This window comes from Leucoraja erinacea, chromosome 9, assembly GCF_028641065.1.
Source record: "Leucoraja erinacea ecotype New England chromosome 9, Leri_hhj_1, whole genome shotgun sequence".
NCBI classification, from domain to species: Eukaryota; Metazoa; Chordata; class Chondrichthyes; order Rajiformes; family Rajidae; genus Leucoraja; species Leucoraja erinaceus.
The window spans coordinates 36,616,633-36,639,019 of NC_073385.1; the positions used below are offsets into that span (position 1 = coordinate 36,616,633).

General features: G+C 41.1%; 1 protein-coding gene across 2 annotated transcripts in view; it reads right to left on the reverse strand.

Moving 5' to 3' along the window:
• The window catches only part of slc25a21 (solute carrier family 25 member 21), a 339,982-nt gene that overhangs the window by 1,644 nt on the left and 315,951 nt on the right, over nt 1-22,387 (reverse strand). For both annotated transcript variants that reach the window (XM_055640536.1, XM_055640537.1), the window contains 4 exons: nt 20,714-20,773; nt 15,781-15,888; nt 1,906-2,070; nt 585-766 (listed from right to left, as the gene is read on the reverse strand). In XM_055640536.1, the coding sequence (XP_055496511.1) occupies nt 585-766; nt 1,906-2,070; nt 15,781-15,888; nt 20,714-20,773 (515 nt within the window). The remainder of the gene's footprint in view (nt 1-584; nt 767-1,905; nt 2,071-15,780; nt 15,889-20,713; nt 20,774-22,387) is intronic.

A 22,387-nucleotide genomic window follows, 5' to 3' on the forward strand; every position in this document is an offset into this window, starting at 1 on the left:
TTCCCCTCCCCTGATTGTTTCCACCCTTATCCATTCTTTAGGCTTACTTTTCGCTTCATCTTTTCTTTCATTTTGGGCACCCGTTTTGTCTCCTTTTCACCTCTGTTATTAATTCGGCCCCTCTGACAATCAACCCCTCTCCCCCCTTCACCTGGACCCATTTATCACTTGCCAGACTTTGCTCCACCCCTGCCTTTATTTTCCAGTTTTCTCCCCATCAGTCTATAGAACAGCTGTGACACAAAATATTACCCATCTATTTCCCTCCACATACGCTGCCTGACCAACTGAGTTTCTCCAGCACTTTATGTTTTGCTCAGGATTCCAGCATCTGCAGACTATTGTGTCTCTGTATGTGTTATGCTTGCCCCTGAAATAATTAGTGCTGCCCCTTCCTTGTCTTTGAACTTCTTTGTATGTGAGATGCATCTACAATTAAAAGTAAAATTAAAATTAAAAGGCTAAATTTCTGCCCATTTTGGACATGGAACCATGGTCATATTTTTTACGATGTAGCAATGGGATGAAAACTTACTGAGAGTGTTAAGAGGATTCAGCTTTCAAACTAAAAAAATGACTCTTACCCTTCCTCCCTATAGATGGTCTTCATAGAGGTGAAACACGTTCTGTATTTAACTTCTCCTGGTTTGGGCTGTGGTCCCTGGATTCTGCTCTTTGCTACATCGAATGGGATGTTGACACATGAAGCAATTGTTCCAGACAAAAATCCAATCCCTAGTTTCCTCAAGAACTCAATTGATGGGTCCTAAAAAGAAAGACATTTTGTTTCAAGGGGAAAAAAAGAATTACAATTTATCGAAAATCTATGTAGCACTATATTTAGTTATCCTACCTAAACACATTAAGGATTCCTATACCCATGCTCAGTTTCTTGACAATCATACAGTTTGTGTTTTTACACATGTTCCAAATTGTTGAAACGCACATTTCCTTCACACAGGATTTATAAACAAAGTTCATAAAAAAGACTGCTTTGGCATATGGGGATGATTTGTATAATTAGACCTTACAATGTACTTAGTATTACTGTATCAAAACATGAGAAATCCAAGCAACCGTATTAGCTAATTGACCAGAATACTTTACAAATGACAACAACATCCACCATGAAATTTACCAAAACACTGATTTGTACATGACATCTCCATATGTTTAAAAAGAAAACTAATTCTATTGTCCTGTGTTTTTGTTCCCTTTCCTGCATGTTTTTCTCTTCAGATTTTCTTTCATGTTTGAACTATCCAGTCTATCAAGAAGTAGAAGTTTCCTGTTATTAACAATCCACATTAGTTCAATTATAGCAGTGACTGAAGTCTCGTCTTTTTGCAAAACAGCAGCAACTAATTTAATTGACCTGAAGTATTTTTACAGTATGGCACTGCTTCAAAATGTTGCTTGCTCCAGATTTTTGCCTTGTACAGATTTGCATTCTTAGTCTTTAGGCAATTTGGTGATATGTTGATATATTCAAATCTACACTTCCTTCTGTTTTGCATTAGTAATTATTTATGCGGGCCTGCCATCTACTGCAGTTTGATGGATAATTAAATGTAATAGTGTAATGATTTACACTTGCAAAATGTTGATGTTCAATGTAAGATTAGTTATGGGCAACTTTTTTGGAACATTAGCAAGTTAAATGATTGATAAAGAAAAGCCATGACAGATGGCCAAATGATATATTCTTCCTGAAGCCCAACTTAATTGGGGCATTGCGACATATGTATTGCCTTAGTTTGAATTAAAGATTTGCATGAGGAAATGAGCTGAACCAGAGTGAAAGGACCATGAAAATCCATTACGTACACATACACTAACAGTTCCTGGTTTCTGCTTTCTGTTTCACTCTTTCAGATTGCCTGCTTATTTGGAAGAAATTATTACCTTATTTGCTGGAATAATATTCTTCACATTGAAGTAAAATCCAAAATAGATCATGTTAAATACACCATGCCGACCTAGTGTTGCTGTCAGACCCTTGTTCAGGCCCCGTAGTCCAAAACCCTGAGTTTTGATTATGTCACGTGCATAAGCAAACGAAGATGGTTGCTGTATTGAAAGAAATTACAGTTAATTTCAGATAAAGTAAAAAATCAAAAAATCAATTTCCTCATGATAAGCTTGAATCCCTCTTAAAATACTGAACTGTTAGAAGGCAAAACTGATGCGTCAAGATCCAGCGTGAGATGCGATTATTTTAATTTGGAAAGATTTCCTGCAATGCTGCCCATGAAGGAAAGGGAACGTGGGCCACGTGTATTCACATCTGCTCTATCGTACAACTCGCTTGTGACACATCTTCAATTTTTAGTCTGCTTCCCACATCTTTCGATACCCTTGCAGTTCAGAACTTCAGCCTTGAATGTATTCAGGCCAAGGATTCACACTGGAAGTGGAATTAGCATGTGAGTCCTAAACAGCTGACACCATGTTCTGTGACTATGATGAGGACAGAGAGCTTTTGTTGTGCGAAAAATAGACCAATATATTTGTTTAGTTTAGAGATACAGCATGAAAGCAGACCTTTCAGCCTACCAAATCCACACTGACCTCCAATCCTCTATTCACACTAGTTCTATGTTATGCCACTGTCTTATTCGCTCCCCACGCATTAGGAGCAATGCTACAAACATTGTGGATGCAGCCAGGCCATCACACAAGCCAATTGACTCAATTTATACCTCACGGTGCCTCAGCAAGACCAGCAGCATAATCAAGGATGAGTAGCACTCTGGCCACTCCTGCTTCTCCGCTTTCCCTTCAGGCAAAAGGTACAGCAGTGTGAAAACACACCTCCAGATTCAGGGGCAGTTTCTTCCCAGCTGTTATCAGGCAATGAAATGATCCTACTACAACCAGAGAGCAGTCCTGAACTACTATCTACTTCATTGGTGACCCTCAGACTATCCTTGATCGGACTTTCTGGCTTTACTTTGCACTAAATGTTATTCGCTTATGGTGTATCTATACACTGTAAATGGCTCGAATGTAATCATGTATTGTCTTTCCGCTGACTGGATAGCACGCAACAAAAGCTTTTCACTATACCTCAGTACAAGTGACAATAAACTAAACTAAACTAAACTAAACTAAACCTGAGATCAGTATCTCAGAGAACCGGGATGTCCGGCACTGCGAGACAGCAGCTTTAGCAGCTGCGCCACTGTGCTGCCCATTTGTGGTGTATGAATGAGATTAAATAGCACAGGTCAGACTGGTTGGATATCCAGCTCTTTTGTGTATGTGCTTCATTTGCATATAAAGCATGTGGAGCAAAGATAAATGACTTCAACCCCATGCAATGTTCATTTACATTCTGCAGGCTGAAATTCTACGGCACATTTCCGATTAAGGCATCAAGACTGCTGCCAGCAGGAAAGGCATTTTTAAAAGATTGGTAACATACACAACACCTGTGCTGTTTAATGGTGTAATCGACTATTTGTAGCATACGTGGAAAGTCAAGATGCAAATCATCTTGAATCAGAAAGTGCTGTTGTAAATGTGTTGGTAGTCCGGCTGAATGCAGAGCAACCTTTCATAGGAGTCCTATTGGTTCTGCAGCACAACAAGGAGTTGGGGAAATTAAAGTGAATGCAAGCCAGAGTTGTCAGAGGAAGAAGTAGAAAGGGAAGGTGGGATTTTATTAGTGATCTATGTATTACCTCAGTGTGCAGAGGAGCCATGCCCACCTTTAACTGTCCAAGGAGCAAAGCAGAAGTAAGGTTCATGAAAGCAATAGTGACAGGAATCTATCACTCTTCATGCAGAACTCCATCTACACATCGGTGCCTGTGGATGTGAAGGCCAGGATTATTTTTACCTCAGCTTACTGACTGTTCCTGGGTGCGGTTGCTAATCAAAGATGTATTTCAAAGTTTGCAGTATATCTCTTTATCAAGGACAATCACCAAAGCAGACAGCAACTTTCATCTCTATCTCTTTGTACAAACACCACCAGGTTTGCTAGGACCATGAGATTCACAAAGGTTCAAGAAATGACAAATAACATTTCAGTCGCACTTGGGACACCCCATACGATTCTGAACTCTACATTAAACATGTGAAACCTGTGAAAAGGGTTCTGACAATCAGTCTAGCTCAGGAACAGGCCCATTAGCCCACCATGGTCATGTGACTATCATGTACCTATTGATATCAGTTCCATTGGTCTGCAGTCTTCTATTCATTGGCGATTTAAGTGCTTGTCTAAATATTTTACATGCTGCAAGAAAATCTATTTCCATGTAGGAGGTGCGTTCTAGATTCAAACCACCCACCAGGAGAACTAAAGCTTTGTCAAATCCTTCCTAACGCTTTAATCCTTCACCCTAAAACCAAGTCCTGTGGTTGTAGATACTTCTGCAATGGAGAATAGCTTTGTATGACCTACTCTTTCTATGCATCCCTAACAGACCCCCCCCCCACCCCCCTGCAGCTTCCTCCACTCCATGGAAAACTAACTTAGACTATCGAGTTTTACCTCATAACTGAAATACTCCATCCCTTGCAACAATCAGTGGGTTGAGCAGCACATGTGAGGGGAGTGGAATTGTCAGTGTTACAGGTCGATACGCAGTTTCAACCTACTTCTACTTGCTCAGATGCTGCTGGACTGGTTATTCCTCCAGCAGATTGGTTGTTGCTCCAGAACTGTACACAGTAGTCTATCTATGACTTACCCAATGTTTTATAAAGGTGTCCCATAACCTCTTTAATCTGGTATTCTATGCCCCGGCTATTAAAGACATTAAATATCATCTTGTGATATCCTCATTATCATGATCATCCTCATTGTCAATAACACCATATGTAACGCATGTAAACTTACTAATTACCCTTCCAACACTAACATCCAAGTCATGAATGTATGACAAACAGCAAGGGTCCCAACACTGATCTCTCTCTGATACACCAATGGTCATAAGCTTCCAATCACAAGAATAACCATTACCATACCCTTCTGCCTTGTATGACCAAGTCAATTTTAAATCCAATTTGCCAACTTGTCCTGAATCCCAAGCGCTTTAACCTTATGGATGCTGCCATTGAAGTCCAAGTATCCATAAAACAATAAGACAGAGGAGCAGAATTCGTCCATTCAGCCCATCGAGTCTACTCCGTCATTCAATCATTGCTGATTTATATTTTCTTCTCAACCCCATTCTCCTGCCTTCTCACCTTAACCTTTACTAATCAAGGATCTCTCAATGTGTAGGAAGGAACTGCAGGTGCTGGTTTCCACAGAAGATAGACACAAAATGCTGGAGTAACTCAGCGGGAGAAACAGCATCTCTGGATAGAAGGAATGGGTAATGTTTCAGATCGAAATCCTTCTTTAGACTGAGCTTCGACCTGACTCGAAACGTCACCCATTCCTTCAATCCAGAGATGCTGCTTGTCCTGCTGATTTACTCAAGCATTTTGTGTCTATCAAAGATCTATCAATCTCTGCTTAAAAATACCATAGGACTTGGCCTCCAGAGCCATCTGTGGCAATTAATTCCACAGATTCGCCATCCTCTGGCTAAAGAAATTCCTCCTCATCTCCATTCTGAAGGTATGTCATTTTACTCTGAGGCTGTGTCCTCTGGTTCTAGACTCTCCCATAACTGGAAACAATGAGATTCCCTCTCTTCTTTCTAAACTCCAGCAAGTAAAGGCCCAGAGCCTTCAAAAGCTCCTCATATGTTAACCCAAACAGCCCTGGGATCATTCTTGTAAACCTCTTCTGGACCTCTTCAATGTCAGCACATTCTTTTTCAGATCTGGGGCCCAAAATTGCTCACCATATTCCAACCCTTGCCTCACCAGCACCTGATATAAAGTCTCAGCATTATATCCTTGCTATTATATTCTAGTCCCCATGAAATAAATAGTAGCATTGCATTTTCCTTCCTTACCTGCAAATGAAACCTTTTGGGAATCCTGCACCAGCACTCCCAAGTGTCTTTGCTTCTCCAATTTTTGAATCCTCAACTGTTTAGAAAGAAGTGTACTCCATTATTCCTTCTACTAAAATACATGACCGCACACTTTCCTATGCTGCATTCCATTTGTCACTTCTTTGGCTGCTCTCCCAACCTGGCTAAGACCTTCTGCAAACTCCCATTTCCTCAGAAAAACTTGCCCCTCAACTTATCTTTGCATCATCTGCAAACCTGGCCACAAAGTAATTGAACATGAAAAGGAGTGGACCCAACACCAACCCCTGTGGAACACCAATAGTCACCAGCAGCTAACCAGATAAGGCCCCCTTAAATCCCACATTTTGCTTTCTGCCAGTTGGCCAATCTTCTATTCATGCTGGTACCTTGCCTCTAATACCATGGGCTTCTATGTTGTGTGGCAGCCACATGTGTGGCACTTTATCAAAGGCTTTCTTAAAATCCAAGTTAACAGCATCCACTGGCTCTCCTTTGTCTATCCTGCTACTTCCTCAAAGAATTCCAACAGATTTGTCAGGCAAGATCTCCTCTTAACAAAACCATGCTGACTTCAACCTCATTTATCATGCGCTTCCTAAGCACCATTTCCTCAGTAATAGCGACTGCACTCACGTGCCCTCTGACTCTCTCGAATTTCCGGCACATTTCCGATGTCTTTCACTGTGATTTTCTGATTTACAAATGATATTTGCACCACTCTTTGCTCTATTTTTTTAAAAATACCCTCCTACACGTTTCTATGTTTCTTTACTCAAGCCTTGCTACTCTTTGATTGAATGACTGATTGAAAGATACAGCATGGAAACAGGTTCTTCCCCCCCCCCAAATCCACAATAACCATCAATCAACCGTTCACACTAGTTCTATGTTGGACGTGCTTCTGGTAAAGATTCTGGTAAAGATCACTTCCAAATAAAACATGAATGTTGTCTCCCAGGGGTAAAGAATCAACATGTGAAGGTGAACAGTGCAGAGAAGCAAGTTCAATGCAGGTCAGATTCTCTGCAGGTAAGTTAAATATTGTGAACTGGAGTACAACAATTAAGTTGCTCAGGTTCAGGAGAGCAAATGTTAAAGTTTCTTTATTTTCATGCAATTGTTCATTCTGCACTTGCACAGACTCGTACTTGAACTGAGCTATTCAGTACAGCCAAGAAACATAGATCTACCTTGTAAAGTGAAAAACTAACAACGTATGTCCTGTCCCCAAAAAACAGGGCGAGATTAATCACCACCTCTCAGAGTGATGCAAGCTGTGGTTAACTCTGCAATTAAGCAACATCAGCTCAAATACATCTTGATCATTGGTGCTCTGGGTTTTGACTGACTAAATTTGGACAAAATAACTGAATTCAGATGGGTGGTGAGGGTGAATGGCTTTCTTCGGCAGGTAGGGACCATTTGCTGAATAGACATCTAGAATCCTTTTAAAAAGCAAATCCAGAAAAGTGAGGGCAAAGAATGCACTGGTCCTACAGCATATACAGGAAGATGGTTGTGAGGCCAATTATCCCAGCCCCTGGTTAACCGCTGGTGCTCCTCAGGGCAACGTCTCAACATAATCGATCTTCAGCTGCTTCTTTTCTTCATAGTTCTATTTGCAACTCTTAAGGTTAATGAAAATTCCACGTGCATATGCAACAAGTTCTGAATAACACTCCAAGAGGGGCTGCAATGACAAGAAACATTCATGCCACACACTGGCATGCACTAGCCTATTTAATATCATATAACCACAGCCACTTACATACCATTAACATTTAAAGAGTTTGCTAAACCGTGCCAGCCATGTGGGTGTTGCAGCATATACGATGCTCATGGCTGGATACACACAGCTCAGAGGTTGAATATATGCAGATCAGAGGTTGGGTATACGCAGCCTAGAGACTGGGTACACCCAGCTCAGAGGCTGGTTATACACAGTTTAGAGGATGGGTACATACAGTTCAGAGGCTGGGTCCACACAGCACTGAGGCTGGGTCCACATAGAACAGCAGCTGTGTATATACTGCTCAAGGACTGGGTACACACTGGGTACACACAGTTCAGAGGCTGGGTACAGACAGGTCGGGTCTGGGTATACACTGCTCAGAGGCTGGGTATACAAAGCAAATGATTTACCTTGTAATTCCACAATGATCGCTGAGATCAAATCCTAGACCTTACTTACCATGACACTGCTTTATAAAGAAGAAGGCTCACCACAGTTTAGTGTCAAAGAGTCATGGAAACAGGCCTTTCGGCTCAACGCCCATGTGCAGGCTATCTTAGTTAGATAGAGCTCTAGGGGCTAGTGGAATCAAGGAATATGGCGAGAAGGCAGGCACGGGTTATTGATTGGGGATGATCAGCCACGATCACAATGAATGGCGGTGCTGGCTCGAAGGGCCGAATGGCCTCCTCCTGCACCTTGTTTCTATGTCAAGCAAGGTGCCCCAAATTTGACCTTTATTCCTAAAACCCTTTCCTATCCATGTGCCAGTCCAAATGTCTTTTAAATATTGTTGTAGTACCTGCCTCAATTTCCTCCTCTGGCAACATGTAAAACATACCTACAAACCTTTGTGTAAAATAGTTGTCCCTCAAGTTCCTACTAAATCTTTCCCCTCTCACTGTAAATCCATGTACTCTGGTTCTTGATTCCCCTACTCTGGGTAAAATAATAGCATACACCCATCAATTCCCTTCATGATTTATACATCTGTGTAAAATCACCCCTTAGACTCCTGCATTCCAACAAATAATGTCCTAGGCTGCACACTCTCTCCCTATAGCTCAGGCCCTCAAGTCCTGGTAACATCCTCCTGAATCTTCTCTGCACTCTTTCCAACTTATCAACGTCCTTCCTATAGCAGGGTAACTATAACTGAACACAAAAATCCAAATGCAGCCTCACCAACATCTTGTACAACTGTATCATAACATCCCAACTTCTATACTCATTGACTGATGAAAGCCAAAGTACCGAAAGCCTTCTTGACCACCCTATCTCCATGTGACACCACTTTGAAGGAACTATGTACCCGCACTCCTAATGCCCCTGCTCTACAACACTCTCAAGTCCCCTGCCATTCACTGCAAAGTTTCTGCCCTGGTTTGACTCAACAAAATGCTGCACCTTGCATTCATCTGCATGAAATCTTCTTTGAAATAATTGATGATGGGCTAACATACACATTCCATGCCACCAATTCCCACACCCTATGAATAAAGGAAATCTCTTCCAACTGCTCTAAATTATAACAGCTGAAGAGAGCAACAAAAAGATTAAATTAAACCTGAATTCCATCAGATCCCATTAGTAAATGAAATCATCTCCTGCACAATATGCTTTTCTACTTTGGATCATAAGAGAACAATTAAATTACTATGAATTATTCCCTTGTAAGGTTTTCCTAATTTTCGGTTTGTTTTAACAAAGCAGAAATAATGAAGTACTTGGATTTTATAATTATGTTGTTCAATGTTCACATGTTGTCAAAAGTTAGAAAAACCTGCAAAGATCAGAATCTGGACAGGATCTCTCTGGTGCACTGCTTGTATCTGAATTGTTGATTGGACCTTGCCAGCAGTCCCCAGAGTGCCAAGGGACAGCAAGATGGGCATCATTCCATATTCTACCCAGGTAGGTAGCAGCATGTTGGTACTGCAGGCAGTAATTCCAGGAGACAGGTCCAATCTACGATAATCTGGCAGTGGCCGACAAGCTTTGCCTCATTGACGACTGGGTAGATATCAGCTTTTGGCAATGTGTAGGAAGGAACTGCAGATGCTGGTGTAAACTGAAGATGGACACAAAAAGCTGGTGTAACTCAGCGGGACAGGCAACATCGCTGGAGAGAAGGAATGGGTGACGTTTTGGTCGGGACCCTTCTGCAGTGTATGGTGGAAATAATGTTAGAGATTTTGTTGATATACCAGATATCTTACTATATAGAATGTCTTACTCCTTTCTGCTGCATCAAATTATTAGACATGCCACAGCCTTAGCCTGAAGATATAGTGTTATTTATTAAAGGAATGCACCGGTCCATGTTCCACTGCATAACACCTTTTGAAAGTAAATAATTCCTGGAATGTAAATTGATCCCTTGTTTATATATTTAATAGGCAAATCTTCTCCCATATTGCTTTAAAAAAGGCCGGTTCAATTAAGTACATTAAGATCTTTCTTTTTTAAAAAAAGAAAAACACGTATCATTTGTATGTGTCAGTTCATGCAATTAATTACATTTCTAATTCGATTCACTTGATTAAGAGATCTATGTGGAGTTATTACCCCCGAGCTATCCACAGACCTCTTTAATTAGTTTTCTTACTCAGGACCTGATTCTGGATACCATAAATTGACACAATACCACAAGTATAGATTTACAAACATTATGACAGAAACACAATGTACATCATTTATCACTTCATTGAACTAAAGTCACACAAAAAAGCATTTTACCAAGTTGCAAATATTTGTCCACATGTTAGCTCGCATTGCATATGGACAAATATTTGTAACTCAAAGAACCTCATGTCGATTTCTTGATCTGTTGCTTTTAATTAGCATCAATGCATGGAAAAACCCAATGAATTGCTTGGCCCTTGGGCATAACACAGCACTTCATTACAGTAAATGCCATCGACCATTATATGAATTTGGCAATGTATAATCTCCTTATTGAGAACATGCTTGTTCCATTCACAACTTCATTACATGCCATGGGTGCCTCTTCAGAATCGCCAAAAACAATTAATGAATGTTCAAATTCTGAAATCTAATCTTCAGACTTCATTATAATTCTCCTGTTGTTATTATCGGCCTGAAGAAGGGTTTTGACCTGAAACGTCGCCTACTCCTTCACTCCATAGATGCTGCCTCACCCGCTGAGTTTCTCCAGCTTTTTTGTCTACCTTTGATTTTACCAGCATCTGCAGTTCATTCTTAAACAAAACTCTTGTTGTTAATAATCATTTTGTATAAGCACAAAAACTTCCAAACATTCTCCCGGGTCCTCACTGGCAATAAAGCATTTAAAACTTGTAAACCTTATCCATACAAAGCTTCTAAAACTCACCCTAACAAAACCTTACTAAATGCTGCCTGGAAATTCAAATTAGCGAAGTCCTTGGCAACCTCCTATCCTTAGATTTGCTCACCTCTTCAAAGGGCTCCATTGCCTGACCTGTGAATCCTGAAGGTACACAAAAATGCTGGAGAAACTCAGCGGGTGCAGCAGCATCTAGGAGCAAAGGAAATAGGCAACGTTTCGGGTCGAAACCCTTGAATCCTGAAGCCCATTTGAGGGTTACAAATTAGTATGGCACTAAACGTTCCTATGCTACTGCTATTTGCCTGTGTTTGTTCCATATCCCTCTAAACCTTTCCAATCCAACATTACCTACAGTTCAGTTATGTGGCACCTCATCTGCCCTCCAAACCCCAAGTTTATCTTAAACAAACTATGCTTCTAACACCCTAAAATACTGCAGACACCGAATATGCTCGGAACCCCAGGCTGTTTTGAGGATCAGACTTGAATGTAAAATGTTAATGTTATTTCTCTCACCACAGTTCCTGCCTGACTTGCTGTGCATTTCCAATATTTTTTATTTTAATTTATAATAAGGATATCTGACCTAACCTTTAATTTACTTAATTTACCTGATTGTATATACTCTATATCTAATGCATGATCTTTTTTTTTTGACAAAGGGAGAATGTTGCTGTTTTGTAACTGAATGTTTAAAAGGCATTTTGCAAAGTATTGAATAATTAAAAAAAAGCAAAATCAAAGTCCATGGCATTGTATGGACAGGGACAATTATGTATTTACTATTTCTGTATTTAACTACTTCAATAAATGTAGGACATGAGATGCAGGAGAATATGTTGACCAAAATAGGGATAATCAAGACATGAAGTCAGTCGGGGTCATTCATACCAAATCCTCATTCTTGCTTCCTCCTCACTTCTTTCTCAATTACTTCCAATTTAAAAATTGTAGATGGTGTATGTTATTGGTCTCACTTTCAACTTCTCATCATAACCCCATCTAAGTGTGACTTGCCTTTCTGGTATTAATGGTAGTCCAGCCTGGCACATGGTGGTTGAACAGCAAGAGAGTAAATATGAAAGCATCCATCACTCACTGTGTAGGACACTTGCCCCGCACATCTCCTTTAAACTTTCCTCCTCTCACCTTAAAGCTATGCTCTCTAGTTTTTGACATTTCATATGGATAAAAAGGATCTGACTGTCTTCCATAGCTATGTCTCTCATAGTTGTGTATACTCTATCAGGTCTTCCCTCAGCTACTGACACAATCCATGTTTCCCCAACCTCTCCTTATGGCTAATACCCTTTAATCCAGACAGTACTCCAAAAAACCTCTTCTGCACCCTCTCCAAACCTCCACATTCTTCCTGTAATGGGGTGACCAGAATTGCAAACAATATGGCAAACGTGGCCTAACCAAAGTCCTATAAAGCTGCAATATGACTTCCTGACTCTTATACTCATTGCCCCCGACCAATTAAGGCAAGTACACTATATACTTTCTTTACCACTATGCTTGCACTGCCACTTTCAGGGAGCTATACACATTGACCCTAAGATCCTTCTTAAAGTAGAAAATGACCTTTTTGATAACATGTCAATCCTTTTTCTCTCTCCTCAGATGCTGCCTGATTTGTGTAAAATGCACAATGAAGTGTCTCGTAGGTTGGGAAACTTGTTGTAAACCCTGTGATAAACAGAAAGGAGCATGCTGGAGTTCAGTAGTAAGATCTTACAGAGTACAGAACCCATCTGCTTCACCAGTGAGACACTGATAAAACTCAATTTCAACATTTGCAACTCCAGCTAATACAGAGTTTGATAGCAAACATAAAATGTTTGAACGTTCAGTGCATCAGGTAATGTTGATGGAAATAGAAACATAGTTAATGTTTCAAAATGGTGCCAAATGAGAAACCAGCAGTAGTCTGTCCTGATGTCACACCTGATTTCTATGCTTGCACTTGATTCAAGCGGTGAGGTGATGCCAAGTATGCTATTTTCCTGATTAATGCACATTAACTATAAATGTTATTAGAGGTCTCACATCTGCAAAAGCATATCTGTGTTATATGTCTGGACCTCACAGGGGAGGTGAGAAGTAATTGCATAGGTTGGGGAGCAACGACATGAAGGTTGGCAACACAGTCCCAAGATCAGGGACCTATTTCAATGATATAAATTTGGGCATCCACGACCAAGAGACAGAAAAGCTGAACAGAGGGCCTAAACCCGAGGGAACTTAGGAAACCATTGTGAATCATAATGAGGATTCAATGGAAGGTAGGGAGTTAAATGTCTGTAATCATATCCCAAGGATATGGACCTAGACTAGGAAAACATTTATAAATCTGAATGACATTCAAGAAAATTTGGACTAATTCCATCTCCACTCAATTTGCCATGCTACGTTTACACAATGAATACTCAATCAACTCTCAAACATAAATCACATTTTATACTTTATAACTAATGGCAGGATATCATGTCTGTACATTGTAATATCAACATTTGTAGGAACAAGTGCCATTTAACTAATGCCTTCAGTAGAACATGCGGAGGTCCTTGCCATGCCCACAATCTGAGTTATTTGTATGACAGGATCTTGTTCATTGGGCTCAGCTGCCACAGCCAGTGTGCAGTAAAAGACTGGAGATTATAGAGATAATGATACATTCATAACCACTAATTTTCAAAATATCACTTACCCCTCACCCAAAATCGCTTGCCCTTATATGACTCAGGTGATTTAAATGTACTTCTCAATCAAGATTAACAAGAAGGCATCAGAATGTAGCAACTCTCTGTGTGCTATTCCACAAGAGGACCTATTGTATAATTTGACTGAATAGCATACAGAACAAGCATTTCACTGCATCCCATAGATATGACAATAAATAAAGCAAACCAAACTAGGTTGACATGTGGAGGCTGGATTTCTTCATGGGTGCAATCTATTACTTCTTGAAACTTCAGGGAATCCATGAAATGGAAAGATTTGTGTGTAAGATTCTCTCTAACCAAGAAAGAGCACGAGAAGATGAATTTTCCACTTAATTCACTGAAAGGATCATGATGATTTATCAAGGCATTAAAGATGGCAGGACTGGACCAAACACCAAATCAGCGATGTTTCCATTATGTAACAGTGAGAAAAATACAACAAGGCCTACTATGATTTCTGACGTACATAATAACGTATCGTAAGTTGTAACATGGATGGACGTCAGCTTCCACTGCCTTTACTGTGTCAGGGTGTAAGAATCTTTGGATGACAGACACAATTTCCTCAGGCAGTGTAACAGAGGCCTGACTGGAGCCATATGCTGCCAACTCATAATCTCAGTGCTCACAAAAGGCCACAGGAACAGGTCCTCTGGTACAAGGTTCTCTCCATCTCCTTCTTACAAGAGAGGATTTTTGTTCCCTCTCATGATCGTGCTTGAGAGAAAGCAGGACCGCATCTTCATGTCAAACAAAGAAAAAAGTTATTCCCAAAACTTCTATCAAATTGTAGCTGCAAAGTTCACTGTGGCTAAATCCAAATGTTTCTGCCCCAACTTTCTATCTAAAAAAAACTGCCAGTAATAAATGGTCCCTATAAATAATGTAGATGAAGGGCTTTTTATCTCCTGCTATGTAGTTCCAATAAGCGAGTTCGGTATTCCGACTGTGCATGCCCAGGTCATAGGTCACTCGTGATAAACATTCTTGGCAGTTGTGCTGCTGCATGAATACAGACCTGCGTTTCATCCATAGTCAAGATTGAACCCGGGTCTCTGGTCCTGCAAGCGCTGTTGAATTGCTTTTGGGCCGTCCCGTCCCCTCCAGAGTGTCCCATCCTTGTCCAGAGGTGGCCGAAGATGTCTGCGGTAACCCTGGACTGACGGGACACTGGCCCTTTGCAGTGGCGACCCAGGCTTACAGCTACGCGCTAACTCCAGCTCAACTCTGCCTGTCCCGCCGGGTTAACCGACAACCCTGGATTGACGGGACACCAGCCCGGAGCAGTGGAGTTAGCGTTTCTTCTCCACGCTGGCTGTAAACCTGGGCCGCCACTGCAACCGGCTGGTATTCCGTCAGTCCAGGGTCACCTCTGCCTCCCCCAGATAGGGATGGGACACTCAGGAGGGGACGGGGACAGTCCAGTAGCAATTCAACAGCACTTGCAGCGCCAGAGACCCGGGTTCGATCCTGACTACGGATGAAACACAGGTCTGTGTACATGCAGCAGCACAGTTGCCGAGAATGTTTATCACGAGTGACCTTTGACAAATCCCACGATTCCTTGCGTTTTTCGGAATACTGAACTCGCTTATTGACTGTGCAGGGTGTACACTATTTGATATTTGCATGTACATGAATAATCTTTAGGGGGGTAAGCATTTTTCGATGTTGCACATGGACTGATGTCCCCCTTACTTCATGCACAAACATGTCAGATGCGCAATAGCCACACAATCAATCTCATGACTCATACTGCATTATAAAATAAATTCATGCTATAATTTAATTCTGTAGCAGTAATTTTTGAATTGTTATCTTTCCCTCCTAATTTTTAGGTTTTGTTCTGATAATTCATCAAAGAATATTTCTCAACTTTTAACTCATGAGTGGATAAACACAGATAATTAGTCCTCTCAATAAAACAAAACAACACTGCCATGATAATATTACAAATGTTGATTTCTACAAACCTGGTGCAACATCATTAAGAATGAAAAAGAATCAAATATTATAAAATAAATATCACATTTAACTTACCTGTGAAAAAGAATTCCTTTGAGCTTGTAGGCTGACCTTGACTACTTCAAAAGGGTTGACAACAAATGCTTCAGTGAGTCCAGATCCAAGACCAGCCACTGTAAAAATCTAAAACATTGTCAATAAAAACATTGTTAAGAAATACAATTGACATTATCAAAAAGATGAGGAAGACTGCTCTTCCTTGGGGTTAGTACTACCTTTACTTCTGTGGTGGTCCTCTTGCCTCCAACTCTGATAGTTATAACTTCAGTTGCTGACTTGCATAATCCAAGCTAATACTTGAGTGTCACAGTGAAACAGCACTGCAACACTTAAGAGCCTATCCTCTTTGGTGGACAGAAAATACCCTCACAAAGTGATGCATGGGGAACATACTACCAGGAAGATAGTTGTTTTAGAAAGAACTGCAGCTGCTGGAAAAATCAAAGGTAGACAAAAATGCTGGAGAAACTCAGCGGGTGAGGCAGCATCTATGGAGTGCAGGATTAGGTGACGTTTCGGGTCGATACCCTAATGGTGATAGAAACAGATTGAACAGCAATGTCAAGTGGCAGTTGAATAAACACATGAACAGGGATGGCACAGAGGGAAAAAGATGCAAGTAGATGAGATTAGTTAGATTGGAATCTTGGTTGCCAATGGCACAGACATAGTGAGCTAATGGACCTGTTCCTATACTGTTTTATTTTCTATGTTTGGGAAGTTCTATAAACCTCTTGGTCAACACCAGTGTCCCAGCATGAATTGGGAGCCTGGATTTTGCTTGCACTGAGCCACTGCAATGGTACAAGTGGGAGGAGGATATAACTGCCACCTGCCAAGTTTATGGAGGTAATTCCCATTCACAAGGACATCAGGAATTATGATTACATGAACAAAAGGAATAGTAATGCAATAATTACAGCCAGTTAGTATTTTCACTGTAGAGATGAAAATTATGGGTCAATTTTTGGCAGTTTCCAATGCCCCAGATTCTTTTCCTCACATTTGCGAGATGACTTGCATGCTGGTAAGAATATGGATACTAAAGGTGTAACTTTTCTGGGAAAATTCAATGCTGTGGAAATAATGAGTGTAAATGGCGCAGATCACTAAAGAAGTCTGAAAATAATCAGATAAAGGCAGAAGCAAGGTACACAAAAATGCTGGAGAAACTCAGCGGGTGCAGCAGCTTCTATGGAGCGAAGGAAATAGGCGACGTTTTGGGCCGAAACCCTTCTTCAGACTGATGGGGGGGGGGGGAGAAGGAAGGAAAAAGGGAGGAGGAGGAGCCGGGGGGCGGGGGGATGGGAGGAGACAGCTCGAGGGTTAAGGAAGGGGAGGAGACAGCAAGGGCTAGCAAAACTGGGAGAATTCAACGTTCATGCCATCGGACACAAGCAACCCAGGCGGAATATGAGGTGCTGTTCCTCCAATTTCCGGTGTTGCTCACTCTGGCAATGGAAAAGACCCAGGACAGAGAAGTCGGATTGGGAATGGGAGGGGGAGTTGAAGTGCTGAGCCACCGGGAGTTCAGGTAGGTTATTGCGGACTGAGCGGAGGTGTTCGGTGAAACGATCGCCCAACCTCCGCTTAGTCTACCCCATGTAAATCAGCTGACATCTAGAGCGGCGGATGCAGTAGATGAGGTTGGAGGAGATACAGGTGAACCTTTGTCGCACCTGGAACGATTGCTTGGGTCCTTGAATGGAGTCGAGAGGGGAGGTGAAGGGACAGGTGTTGCATTTCTTGCGGTTGCAACGGAAAGTGCCCGGGGAGGGGGTGGTACGGGAGGGAAGGGAAGAATTGACAAGGGAGTTGCGGAGGGAGCGGTCTTTGCGGAAGGCAGACAGAAGCAAAATCAGTTGTAGACGCTATGCTTCCGACATGTCAGTTAACTATGGCAGCTGATTTTCCCGCCTCAAGCTCCCTCAAAGGCCAAAATGATATAGAACAAATAGCAATAACAAATAGCCAAAAGCAGGATAATTATTGACAAGATCATCAAGGAAAATCTCCCTGTCCTTCATTAAAATAGCCCTATAGACAATTTGCTTTCACAGCTAACAGCTGTGTGAAAATAGCTCCTATATCAGTTAACAGTCTGGGCCCTAAACATTTGGACCACAATTCAGATAGTCTAACGATAGCAGCTTCTTTAACAAAACACTAAGTGCTGGAGTAACTCAGTGGGTTAGACAACATCTGTGGAGGCCATGGATAGGCAATATTTTGGGTCAGGACCCCTCTTCAGCTTTGTGGTGCGGGCAAGGTACAGTGGTAACTGAGAACCTAAATCTGAAATCAAAGCAGTAAGTGGTGGAAATGCTTATTATTCTTATTATCAGCAACATCTATGCAATTACAACCCTCGATGTCAGATAGCCAGCTGGAATATATATATTTGGACCAGAGTTTGAATAGTTCTACAGTGGCAACTTCCTTATGCTGTGTCATCTTTCATATTTGGCTGTTATATCTACATTAATGCTCTCCCACTACCTATAGGAGAAGTACTCTTAAGCAGTAAACCGCAGCGGCACCTCACAACTACTACAGAAGTCTCTGATTCTTCTTTAAAATTATTATTATTATAGCAAAACAAGTAGATATAATGGCAAGGAAGGCATATGGCATGCTTGCCTTCATTGGTGGAGGGATTGAGTATATGAATCAGGCAGTCATGATGTCGTTGTTGAAGTATTGTGTGCAGTTCTGGTCCGGTCATTACAGGAAGGATGTGGAGGCTTTGGAAAGGATGCATAAGAGGCTTACCAGAATGCTGCCTGGATTCAAAGGTATGAGCTGTAAGGAGAAATTGGCCAAATTCTATGGAGCACGGAAACTGACGGGAGACCTGATAGAAGTATACAAAATCATGAGAGGCACAGATAGGGTAGACAGTCAGAAACCTTTTTGCCAGGATGAAAATATCAAATACCAGAGGGCATAGCTTTAAGGTGGGAGTGAAAAAGTTTAAAGGAGATGTGCAGGGCAAATGTTTTTATACAGAGAGTGCTGGGTTCCAACTGCCAGGGTTGATGGTGGAAGCTGATATGATCGTGGCATTTAAGCTCTGAGATAGGTAAATTGATATGCAGGGAATGAAGGAATATGGATCACATGCAGGCAGAGGAGATCAGGTTGACTTGGATTCAAGTTTGGTGCGGGTCTTGTTGGCCGAAAGGCCTGTTCCTGTGCTGCACTCTTCTACGTTTGATGTTCAATGTTCCAAGCACAACCACGACCTTAGATAGCCACTGACAAGATTACAAATTAGTTGTGGCACTGGAAATTTTTTAATTTACTTTTCATACATACCCACATGCTAAAATTGTGACTCAAATTGTGACTTGTAGGACAGCATGGTGGGGCAGCAGTATAGTTGCTGCCTTACAGTGCTTACAGCGCCAGAGACTCGGGTTTGATCCCAACTATGGGTGCTGTCTGTACGGAGATTGTACATTCTCCCTGTGACCTGCGTGGGTTTCCTCCCACAATCCAAAAACGTACAGGTTTGTTGGTTAATTGGCTTGGTATAAATGTAAATTGTCCCTAGTGTGTATAGGGTAGTGTTCGTGTGTGGGAATCGCTGGGAAGGTGCGGAGTCGGTGGGCCAAAGGGCCTGTTTCCATGCTGTATCTCTAAACTAAAAAAGAATCACTTTAGGCCTACTACCTTTTTTAATAAAATATTGGATTATCAAAATTTAGATCAATATCAGGAAGTACAAATTATTGGCTTTGCAGAATAGGAATCTTTTAATTCCTAAGTGCCCTGTCCCATGGTACGAGTTCATTCCAAGAGCTCTCCAGAGTTTAAAAAAAATCAAACTCGTGGTAAGCACGGAGAATGAACGTAGCGGCTACATCGGAGCTCGGGGACGTCTCTTAGCGGCTCGTTACGCTAACGGCAGGTAATCGGGAAGACTCGCTAACGGCAGGTAAGCACAGGAAGACTCGTGAAGTTTTTTCAACTTGTTGAAAAATGTCCACGAGAGCCCTGAGTACCGACGAGTGGCCATTACCGTAAATCTCCGATTTCGAATCAGGGCAAACTCGAGAGAGCTCTGGAATGAACTCGTACCGTGGGACAGGGCTTTTACTTTACCACAAGTAATGAAAACAAAAAAAGAGTATAAACTTAGTTTGACTTATCTCTCTTATTATATAGGTCTGACAACGTTGCCTGATATGAACATATCTGGAGAGGGAGTTAAAAAAAATCAGCTGGTACGTTATATTGAAAGAAATGAAAAAAGATGTTCTAGATTTCTGATGTGAAACCACTTATTTTATGTCTTATATGTAAATTTTAAAAACTTCTGCAGCAACATGCCTTTAGTCCCTCCAAATATTCATGAATCATGCCCTGAGTTTTCTTAAAGTGGAATACTTTCCTTACAGACTGGCAAGCTGCCAGTCAGTAACAATCTTAATACTAAACACTTGGCTTTGTGCCACAGTTTAGCTCCTGAGAAGTTTTCCCTGTTAAATTCATCCTTACCTAACTCTGCTCAAACCTAAATACACACCCACAGGTAAACAGGAAGATAAAAGCAGGAATGTAAGAAGACAAAAGCACTAATCCCTGCGCTGAGTGACAGCTGACGAGCAAACTTACAGTGAATTAAACTTAACACACAACATTTTTATTAGGGTTTTATAAAACTTAATAGTATATTGAGATTTGGTTGATCATAACATATAACTTGAAGACATTTTTTTAAAATGTTATTTAAGTCTTTATATGGTAAATGACAATTAACTAATATCAGCAAAAAAGTATTGTGAAGCCATGTGTTGCATGAAGGAACCATTTATTGCTAAACACTGCAACATTAAATTGTTCACATTTGTATCAGCATTTATAGAAGTGCCAAGTACAGAAGGGTATATCACCACCTTGACTGTATGTAGTGCCAATGAAAGGAGTTGTAATTTGTACTTACCACACCAGTAGGCAGTGAAGTATAGCTTAATATCTTCTTGTATTGCTCAAAAGTCAAAAACTAGAAACCAAACCAGAAGGATGTCATCAGTTCAAGACATTTCAATGAGATAAACAAATCTGTTAGCTTCTTCAACAAATGCCCCTATGCTATTTGATTTATTTTCAGTTAAAAGCAGAAATAAACATATTAAATGAATGTTCACTGAATAAAACATCTTCTATGAAAGACTCCTAATAATACATGTTACATTTTCAAAAACACAAATCAGATATCAACGTACTCATTGATTGATTCATTCAATTATTGATTGAGAGATACAGCATGGAAACAGGCCCTTCGACCCACCGAATCAACTTTGACCATCAATGACCCGTTCACACTAGTTCTATGTTACCCACTTTCTCATCCATTCCCTACGCAGAAGGGGCAAATTACAGAGGCCAATGGACCTACATATCTGTACATCTTTGGAATGTGGGAGGAAACTAGAGCACCCGAAGGAAACCCACACAGTCACCGGGAGAACGTACAAAGTCCACACTGACAGCACCCGAGGTCAGGATCGAACCCAGGTACCTGGCGGTGTGGAGCAGCAGTTCTACTAGTTGCGCCAACGTGTCGCTCCTATGGTTATATAAAAATAAATACCAGTAGCTAAATTAATCACTGAGCAAGAACGAAAGGAAGTAGACGGGGAGAGCGTGCTAGTAATGATCTAAAAAAAAGCAATTGCTGAGGCATCAGTATACAATGTGAATTTTCTATTATACAAAATGTAACTGAGCCACATTTTTCAACTAATGTATTTTTAAAAGAAATATTTCAATATAATGGAGATACAAGGGATTGCAGTTGCTGGAAACCTCAGCAAAAAAACAATCTGCTGGGGGAACTCAGTGAGTTGAGCAGCATCTGCGGGGGAGGAATTGTCAACGTTTTAAGGCAAAATCTTGCATTCCGACCAAATACATCATGTCCCGATGCAGGCTTTCAACCCTAAACACCAACAATTCCTCCCCCTGCCACCCTACCTGTACAGTTGTTTTTCAGTTCAACATAAGTAATTCTGTTACATCCTTGACCAAACAGCAATATTCAGACAACCCAGCACAAAGCCACTTTTTCCAGTTAACATGAAATAATTAGCTCCAAACTTTCTACCCTTACACACTGAATGTGCAGACAAGCTTGTTCATGAACTCGTCAGCAACAAAAAAAGCATTTGGCCCCTTAAACCCAGTCATTCCTCCCACTCCACCCTTTCTACACCAGTATTGCTTTTTCCAAGCAACTATGTGACATCCTCTTCTCAATAGGTAGACAAAAATGCTGGAGAAACTCAGCGGGTGAGGCAGCATCTATGGAGTGAAGGAAATAGGCAATGTTTCGGGTCGAGACCCTTCTTCAACTCTCAATAGGGGGTGGAAGATTGCAACCTTCACGTGGTCCGCCCTGTTTCGACTAATGCAATCAACTCAATGTGCACAAACAGAAGATCAAATAGAACAAGTTGTCCAACAGCTTTAGGCTGTGCACACCACACGAAAGAAGAAGAACTCTCAATAGGTTATTGATTCAGCTGCTTTTTCAACATGTCAATCATTAATTATTAAAAAGGCAACTAGCCTAAGGTAGCAGAATATTTCATAGGTTGATGAAGGGACAGGCTGC